The sequence below is a fragment of the Urocampus carinirostris genome, chromosome 4 (assembly GCF_059441175.1).
Source record: "Urocampus carinirostris isolate Australia breed hairy pipefish chromosome 4, RoL_Ucar_1.0, whole genome shotgun sequence".
NCBI classification, from domain to species: Eukaryota; Metazoa; Chordata; class Actinopteri; order Syngnathiformes; family Syngnathidae; genus Urocampus; species Urocampus carinirostris.
Window position 1 is genome coordinate 6608249 of NC_142352.1, and position 10033 is coordinate 6618281.

General features: G+C 40.3%; 1 protein-coding gene across 1 annotated transcript; it reads right to left on the bottom strand.

Annotated features, from left to right (window-relative positions):
- On the bottom strand, positions 1 to 7466 carry mesd (mesoderm development LRP chaperone). The gene is made up of 3 exons (XM_088333133.1): positions 7272 to 7466; positions 3881 to 4113; positions 1 to 597 (listed from the first exon to the last, which is right to left on the bottom strand). The coding sequence occupies exons 1-3, from the start codon at positions 7422 to 7424 to the stop codon at positions 336 to 338; spliced, it is 648 nt and encodes a 215-aa protein (XP_088189259.1). The 5' UTR covers positions 7425 to 7466; the 3' UTR covers positions 1 to 335.
- Between the last annotated feature and the right edge of the window lie 2567 nt (positions 7467 to 10033).

Sequence of the window (10033 nt, forward strand, 5' to 3'; positions counted from 1 at the left end):
TGAAAAAACGAAATTCGGATGTGTTTATTTGTACAACCCCAAAAACATACACAAGCATGTGTTTATGTTTTGAAGATTAATACGTGGATAATTTCAGTCATTGATTATGTGCATTTTTAGAATTAAATGTCCCCTTTTACCATCATTTGTTCTTAACATGTCGTGAATCAAATCAAAGTCATTTGTCATGGTGCTAAAATACTTTTAGCACTGTGATGAACGCAATAAACAAAGATGTCTACTCTAAACACAAAATATCTGTTAGGACATAGAACCTTGAAGTACAACCTGCAGGTTGCCCAGCAGCAAATCAAATCCAGATTTGTGCCACTGCATCATAGCTCCTGTTTTCCACCACCGGCTCTGTTACTTTCCAAGTTATCCTTAGTGCTCTTCGTCTTATTTTTGCGCTTCTTGTTGTTCACGTCGTTTTCCTGCTTGGGTTCGGCGTTGCCTTTAGCGGCCTTCCCGGGGAAGACCTGTCCTTCGACGGTGACGTCCAAGCAGCGTTCCTGGGTCAGCAGGAAATCTTTAACTTCCCAGGCCATGCTGCCGTCTCTCAACATGAAAATGACCCGATTGGAGCCCACCACAAATCTGCAATGAGAAAACAGGTTGTTCACATCGGTTAAAATAACAAAAGTCATTTATTTTGTCAGCTGCTGCTTGTTGCAAAAGAATTTCAGATTAAAATACAGTGGAACCTCGGTTTTCGAACGCCTCTCAGTTCGAACAAATCGGAGTCCGACCAAGAATTTCGAGAAATTCTTGCTTCGCTGTTCGGTCCAGAAATCGGAGTTCGAACGCCGGTAATGCGTGAGTGCGTACGCTAGGGTGCGATGCTGAGCGGCGTACGGGTGTAGATCGTGTAGATTGCCCCCACCCCTCGTGAAGAACTGTTATGACGTGCGCGCGCACTTCTTTTTGCCTTCGCTTTAGATATCGGTGAACGGAGTGTTTTAGCCCCTAATTATGCCTCCGAAGAAAGTCAGTGCAAGCAGCAAAGTTGCTACAGGTGAAAAAAGAAAAGTAGTGCGTACAACTATTGCATTTAAGAAAGAAATAATAGCAAAAGATGAAGGAGGTGGAGAGTCTGATCTTGCTAGGGAATACCCCACCGTCCACCTGCGCCTTCTGCTGACCACCACAAAGGTAAGAAATCCTATTCATAATTATTTTCTTTATCCCTTTTTTATTTTTACACGTTCATGTTATCGTAATATTTCGTACGGAAGATTACGATAACGCGGACGTACGATTAGCCTGGGTTAGCTTTATGTTTACGTTAAACATTCAAGGTAAACATTCAGGGTGTTGGAACGGATTAAAACGACTTACATTATTTTTAATGGGAAAAATGATTTCGGGTTCTGGAACGGATTATGGTCGAGAACCGAGGTTGTTTACTCCCTTGCATGTGGCCTGAGCGACCTCAGTTAAACATTTTGCAATAACAGTAGACCAAAATTCCTCCATAGCAGTCGCAAATACTCATAAAAAAACAAAGTAAACAGTTGATTACAGCTATTGGTGCATAAGTAAGAAAAAAAAAAATTGCAATCAGGTTAAAGGGGGAATTAATTCACACTTTTACATTGGCCCTAACTGTAACCCTAGGCTTGGTATTTTGGGGTGACTTAATGGATGGAAATGTTTAGAACTGATAAATATGAGAAAAAAAAACAAGACAGAAATTAAAGACTTGTTCACTGCACTGTATTTTGTTGTTTAACTAAGACAAGAAAGTTTGATCACAGGACCCCGATTTTAGCTAACCTGCATTGGCTCCCTGTTAGCTTAAGGTGCGATTTCAAGCTTCTGTTGGTAGTATACAAAATCATACATGGACTTGCTCCCTCATATCTTTCAGATTTAATTCTGCCCTATGTTCTAGTACAGAGCCTTCGCTCTGAAAATGCGGGTCTACTAGTAATCCAAGAGCCAAGAAGAGATCCGCATTTTGGAGAGGGTTCTCTATCCGGGCTTCGGTGCTATGGAATGCTCTTCTCCCTGAGATTCGATCTGCAACCTCAGTGGAAATGTTTAAATCTAAGCTTAAAACAAAATTCTACTCTATATCATATGAATAACCTATATTTTATGTTGACGATATCTGTGTTGTATTTGTTATTGCAACATCCATTGCAGCCTGGTCATCCTGGAATTACCTCATATGCGGTCCTTTCTCAAGGTTTCTTCATTTACCTAATGATAGATAGATACTTTATTCATCCCCGCAAGGAAATTCACAATGTTGAGGTTTTTGAGTTTTTCCTTACCCTCATATAGGTTTTAGATCAGTGGATGGTGTAATGATATATTACTATAACGGTTGGAAAAATGGATTGGTCTCTCAGGAACCGTCCTCTTATGGGTCAGATCCTACCTCTCAGATAGGACTCACTGTGTTAAATATGTTGAAATGACATCTGAGCCCTTTAGTGTTATCTGTGGTGTTCCGCAGGGTTCAGTACTTGGCCCCCTTGATGATATTATTCGCAAGTATAATATCAGTTTCCATTGCTACGCAGATGACACTCAACTATATCTTCCGATGGAGGAATCTGCAACACTAAACTGTGGAAATTCGGAGGCCTGCCTCACTGAGATAAAAGAATGGATGTCACTCAACTTCTTGCGCCTCAACTCTGAAAAGACTGAGATGATAGTTATTGATCCATCTAAATGCCGTGACTTGTTCTCAAAAACTGCTCTGAATATTGAATATTGTAATATCACTCAGAGTGACTCAGTGAAAAATTTAGGTGTCACATTTGACCCCGATCTGTCCTTTCAAACACATGTTAAGAATATTACGAGAACAGCTTTTGTCCATCTTCGCAACATTGCTAAAATTCGCCCTATGCTGTCTCAGTCCGATGCGGAGATTAGAATTCACGCGTTTGTTACCTCTCGTCTCGACTACTGTAATGCACTACTCTCAGGTCTCCCCAAGTCCAAAATCAAGAGATTTCAGCTGGTACAAAATGCTGCAGCGAGGCTTTTAACTAAGACAAGAAAGTTGGATCACATGACCCCGATTTTAGCTAACCTGCATTGGCTCCCTGTTAGCTTAAGATGTGATTTTGAGAGCATTCTCCATTCGGGCCCCAGTGCTGTGGAATGCTCTTCCCGATTCGATCTGCAACCTCAGTGGAAATGTTTAAATCTAAACTTAAAACACACTTCTATTCTATAGCATATGAATAGACAATATTTTATGTTGACAATATCTGTGTATTATTTGCCCTCATGTAGGTTTTAGATCAGGGGATGGTGACATAATAGTCTGTGGTTTGCAATCATCTGTGGTCTGTCTAGCCCTTTGAGACTCTTTGTGATTAAGGGCGTCACAAATTAACATGTCTTGACTTGACTTGAGGTTTTTCCTTGCCCTCATGTAGGTTTTAGATCAGGTGATGGTGTCATAATACTCTGTGGTTTGCAATAATCTGTGGACTGCGCAGCCCTTTGAGACTCTTTGTGATTAAGGGCCAAACAAATTAACATGTCTTGACTTGACTTGAGGTTTTTACTTGCCCTCGTGTAGGTTTTAGATCAGGGGATGGTGTCATAATAGTCTGTGGTTTGCAATAATATTCGGTCTGTGCAGCCCTTTGAGACTCTTTGTGATTAAGGACTATACCAATAAACATGACTTGACTTGTTTATGCCTAATTGTGATGTCACCTCAGTTGTATTCTTCATCCATTCATACTTTACTATTACTGACAGAATTCTTTTTCATTTTTTCTGACTTTGCAGCAAAGTGACAACAAAACTAGCTGAAAACGCCGATGATAAAAATAAGAAAATGTGTTTTCATTTTAATAAATACAATTCTGAAGAATCAACATGCCTACCCACTGTTGTTTCATACCTTTGAATGTCATAATTGGCATTAAAGAGGCTTCCCTGCCACAGGCCTGTGATCTCCTCAGTCTCCTTCTCAGTTGGTTCTCCTGAAACCGTAGCAAAGACCATCAGCGTCCGACCCTTCTTGGACATCTTCAGGAGGTTTTCAGGCTTGGACTGATCGATCTTGGAGAAGTCGATGGGAGGAGGAGCTCTCCGGTGTTCTGGGAGATCGCCTTCCTCGATGTCGTCGTCTTTCTATGTAGGCGATCATCAAAACGTGATTAAACACAACCCTCCGAGAATTTTTTGATGTTCCCGTTTCGCATGAACTCATATTGTTGTCTAATTAAGCCCCGCCACCTTCTGGCACAGGGGTGTAAAACAGGCAGCCCGCGGGCCAGATCAGGCCCGCTAAGGGGTTGAATCCGGCCCGCGAGACAACACTCAGAGAAGCGCAAGAGAAAAACAAGCTGCAGGTTGGAATATGTCAACTTAATGTTGCCAAAGCCAGGTGCCTCAAACAAAGACACTCTACTTAAATTTATTTCTCTCTCTCTCTCTTTCTTTTCCACCCCTTTTCTCCCACTCTGTCTCTTTCACTATTTGTGTCCCTCTTTTTCTCTTCCTTTGTTGCTCTTTGTCTCATTCTCTCTCTGTGTCTTTTAACCTCTTTTGCTCTAACTTCCTTTTTTCCTTCTCTCTGCATACCCTTCGCGTTTTTTTTTCTCTATTCTCTCCTTTTGCCTTTCTTTTTCTCTTTGGATTTCTTTCTTCCTCTCCCTCTCTTTTCCCCCTCTCTCACAACTTTTTATCTTTGGTTTCTCACGCTCTCTCCCTCTTTTTCTTTCTTTGTCCCGTGCTCTCTCCTTTTCCCTCCCTCTTTCTCGTATTTCTTTACCTCTTTTTTTTCTCTCTTTAATCTACTAGTTCGGCCCCCAAGAGAATGTTTGTTCTATCGTGTGGCCCCTGAGTTAAAATGAGTTTGACACCCCTGTTCTAGCAAATGTGAGTAATTATTGCCTTAGGGTAGAAAGGGCTTTTTTCACTTATTTCAAAATGTTCTAGAAAAAAATACATTCTCCATTAGGGCTGCACAATGAACCGAAATCGACTCGACATTGCCATGTGATGTAGTGCGATCATGTAATCGTATGACGCCTCGTTTTTTTTCAAGGATTTATGGACAGCCACCCTAATAAAGATCCCCAGTAGAGGGCGCTGTTTAGTTTAACCCCTTTACAATCCTGTAAAATTGACATAAAATCTCAAGCTGTATTTCTCTATCTTCATCTATTTCATTTATTCACCGTCCCTCCTTCTCTCCCTTTTTTATTTCTCTTTTTTTCTGACGTTATCTCTCCTTTTCTCAAGACCAATCTTTTCTCTCGCTCTTTTTTCTTCTGTTTTTCACTTTCCCTTAGCTTTCTGTCTTTTTCTTACTTTCTTTCGCTATCTTTCATTTTTTTCTTCGTTTCTCTCTCTTTCACTCTTCTTTCTTCTGCCTTACTCTCTCTATTGTGCTTTCTGTCTCCCTATTGTGCTCTTTCTATTTATCTTGCCCTTTTCTCTGTATTTATCCTTCTCTCTTACTCTCTGTCTTCCTTGTTTTCTCACTTTTACTCCCTCTCTCCTTCTCTATCGTTTACTCCTCCAGTTTTCTCACTCACTTATCCCCTCTCTTTTACTTGTTTTTGCTCTCTTTTACTCACTCTCTCCTTCTCTTTCTCTTGTTTTTGCTCTCTCCTTTACTCACCCTCTCCTCCTCTTTCGCTTGTTTTCGCTCTTTGTTTTTGCTCTTTGTTTTTGCCCTTTGTTTTTGCTCTTTGTTTTTGCTCTCTTTTACTTCCCCTCTCCTTCTCTGTTTTCACTCTCTTTTGTATTCCCTTTGTACAAGAGATTAGGGATTAGTCCCTCTCCTTTTCCTTCTCTTGTTTTCTTTCTCACCTTTACTCTCTCATTCACCCTTTTTCTTTTTTTTACTCCCTCTCCTGCTTTCTCTTTCTTGTTTTCACTCTCTTTTACGCCCTCTCTCCTTGTCTTTTGCTTGTTTTTGCTCTCTCCTCCTCTTACTTTTGTTTTCTCTCTCTTTTACTCACTCTTCTCTTTCTCTTGTTTTCTCTCTCACTTTTACTCTCTCTTCTCTTTCTCTTGTTTTCTCTCTCACTTTTACTTTCTCTCTCTTGTTCTCTTTTACTCCCTCTCCTGTTTTCTCTCTCTTATTTTCACTCTCTCTTTCACTCCCTCTCTTTCTCTTTCGCTTGTTTTGCTCTCTCCTACTTCCTCCCTCTTTCTCTTGTTTTCGCTCTCTCTTTTACTCCCTCTTTCCTTCTCCGGTTCTCTTGTTTTTGTGCTCTCTTTAACTCCCGTTTTCCTTCTCTCATTTTCTTGTTTTCGCTCTCTCTTTAATCCCTCCCCTTCTCTTGTTTTTTCTCTCACTTTTACTCTCTCTCGTTCACTTGTCTTCTTTCTTTTATTCCCTCTCCAGTTTTCTCTCTCTTGTTTTCAATCTTTGACTCCCTCTCTCCTTCTCTTTTTTCACTCTCTTACTCCCTCTCTCTTTATCTTGTTTTCTTTCTTTTACTCCCTCTCCTGTTTTCTCTCTTTCTTTTTCACTCTTACCCCCTCTCTCCCTTTTTCCTTCTACCAATCTCTTGTTTTCGCTCTCTCTTTAAGTCCCTCTCCTTCTCGTTTTCTCTCTCACTTTTACTCTCTCTCGTTCACTTGTTTTCTTTCTTTTATTCCCTCTCCAGTTTTCTCTCTCTTGTTTTCAATCTTTGACTCCCTCTCTCCTTCTCTTTTTTCACTCTCTTACTCCCTCTCTCTTTATCTTGTTTTCTTTCTTTTACTCCCTCTCCTGTTTTCTCTCTTTCTTTTTCACTCTCTTACCCCCTCCCTCCCTTTTTCCTTCTCCCATTCTCTTGTTTTCGCTCTCTCTTTAAGTCCCTCTCCTTCTCTTGTTTTCTCTCTCACTTTTACTCTCTCGTTCACTTGTTTTCTTTCTTTGTTTCCCTCTCCAGTTTTCTCTCTCTTGTTTTCTTTCTTTTACTTCCTCTCTTGTTTTCGCTCTCCCTTTTTCTCCTTTCCTTCTCCCATTGTCATATTTTCGCTCTCTCTTTTACTCCCTCTCTCTTTATTCTACTCGTCTGACCCCGGGAATTTTATTTCATTCTAGCATGTGGCCCCAGCTAAAATGAGTTTAACACCCCTGCTTTAAGGCAAGCTCTCGAGAAGTGGGGCGTTTATCCAGGCATGCAAGAGTATACCGGAGTGACTCGTTGGTCATTTGGAGCTAACCAAATCCATGGCGGATATCAAATAAACTTAACAAGTAGTAATAGCTAACTTCACCTCAGTTGTGTACGGTAGCTAACAGCTAAGGCTATCACCAACTGAAAGGCAACATATTACATTACCTCCCACTGTTCAAGAAGACGAGCCATATCGGCATCATTGTAGTCCCTTATGTCCTTTTTCTTGGGTTTAATTTTGCTTTCGTGGGCAATACATTGAAGAAAACACGAACAAAAGAGGAAAGCTCCCCATTTCCATCGAAAGTCGGACGCCATATTGGTAGAGGTTCGTCTTGATTGGCTGGCCAAGTTACTGGTCACAAGACGAAGTACGTCTGAGCAGTAAAAGTTAGCCGGAAATAGGAAATGTTTGCAGGTTTTCAAAGTAAAATAAAAATATACTTGCGATGAAGGTGCCTGAGTTTTTTCCTATGCGCAATTTGTCTTTGTACTTATTGAATCAGAAATAATTTTAATTCCCGAAATTTTGAATAAATGACTGGCCTTTATTGCATTATACTGGTGCTTCTCAATTACTTTTCTATCATGCCCCCCCCCCCCCGGAAGAAGAAATCCTCTCTACCCTCAAGACAGATCTTAAACTGGTGGTGACAAAATAAAGATTGCTCGATTTTGATTGTAACACGTCAACTCCGTCCATGCCAAATCTATGCATTTCGGCACCCTTTCGCTGGGATGGGTTGTAAAGTCTTTAAGTGACAGCTTAATTAATTTGGTATTGTGCTGTCTGCTGCCAACAAATTCAATGCTTCTTAAGACTTTTCCCGGATCTGCGGGAACCCTGGTCAAATTTGACCACTAGATGGCTCTGTGTTGTCTGGGGCAGGCAAGGGCCAGTGCCTCAGGGCACAACATGGCAGAATCCTGCTGGACAAACATGAGATAATAATAATAATAATAATAATAATTTCCTTGTATTGTCATTCTGTGTAACAATGTACACAGAACGAAATGTCGATTGCACCTGACCCGTTGTAGCGAGCCGATGCAGCCGCAGCCAACAGAGATGGACCTAAATAAGAATTCCACTGCGTAAAATATGTAGAGCTAAGAAGCCCAGCACAGAAATGACTTCCACTTCTTTTTGTTTCGGGTGGCTCGCTTTGGAATGGATGGAACGACGGCGCCCCCTTTTGGATAGTTCCCGAACGTACCAATTCACCATGTACCATAATGAAATCTGATAACGTGAAGTTTTGAATAAAATCAAAACATCCAAGGCAATGTATTGATAAAATAATGTTCTCACTGTACGCAATTATGTCGATTGGAGGGACATTTTCAAGTACAGAACATTACGCAAATTTCTCACCTCTTTGGCTTACTAACAACTTCAGCAACTTAAAACACCATCATCTGATCCTGGTGGTCTCTGATAAAGCAGCATGATCTGGTCAAGCGTCCCTGGTCCACACAAAAAGAGGAGCTGATCGATAACTCACTTTCTTTTCTGCTACCTGGCTGACTCGGTGAGTGGCCTCCAATGCGGCCATGAGTTTAGCACATGGGCCATACATTGCAACCATCCGGAGCATGAGAACAAGTCTCACCTCAACAATAAGTAAGTGGACAGTTTCAGATTTAACACCATGTTTGCTGGTTCTTGGGAATGAGCGTTTTTTTTCTGTACAAGGGAATCTCCCCAAATCGACTAGCATTGTAGCAGAAAACCTTCTTTTTGTGCTAGTAGCTTCAAGACTTTCAGCGGTCAAAAACTCCCATAATCTCCGGCACCTTCCCTCCCCTCTTTTTAATTTTCTATCATTGATTTTCTGTAAATTATGTGTGCTATTTCAAACAGCCCGGTTCATTGATTCCATTTTCTTGGGATTAGTAATTCATATCAGAACTCAAAGAACTTAAAGTAATAACCTAATTTACTTATTTTTTTATCATTGTAGAAAATTCTAGCATCCTTCAAAGAAATATTTATGGTGAAACACCAGACACGCCTAGAGGCAAATTCATTTACCGATTGCAGAAAAGAGTAATTTGTTTCAATCCTGAAGATTTTCACAATTAAAGCTAAAAAACTCCTGACAAAGAAATAAAAAATTCTAGACCTATGATTTTTTAAAATAACATTGGTATAATAGTTCATATATTTTTGCCTGGTATTCGGATCAATATTTGTTATTTTCTACCGAATTATTTTTTTGGACCACTAGGAGGCACTAAATATGACACACTGTCACTTTAACACACCCAAGAATGTAAACATCATACACTTTGCACATGATTCCATCACCACTCCCAACCCAACCACAAATCCAGATGTGCAGTTTGGCTCTGTGTCTGTTTGGCCTCAGTCATTATCATCTCAAGACTTCCAACAGGCTCCTCCTGTCCTGGAGTCCTCTTGTGCAAATGTCCATTCTCCAGTCCAGTTCGCTTGGCTGTTGTCCATAAGCTTCTTTCCATTTCTGTTGCCCACGAGAAACAGTTAACCCTTTATTGACCAAGTATCATACAGGCCGCCTGGATTTTTTTTTCAATATCTGGCCATTTCTACCATGACTGTGTGTTAAGTCGATTTGATAACAGTTTAAAATGAAAAACAAAACAAAAAACAGACTTGAATTTTTCAGGATAACAATGAAGTAGTGACTGGAACTGAACATGAACACATTCCAAGACAAAATCAACTTATGAACTGTTAACTTATTAACTTTTGAGCATACACAATATGAACTGTTCATATATATAATATATATATATACAAAAATTTTTTTTTGAGTCTTGCTCTCTCAGTCGTCCATATGATATCAGTATTTTTCACCATGACCAGGCGTTTTTATGGGCTTGTGTGGTAGATGGTGAAGCAATTCCTGGAGATCCACATCATACATGACACATCAGTACCC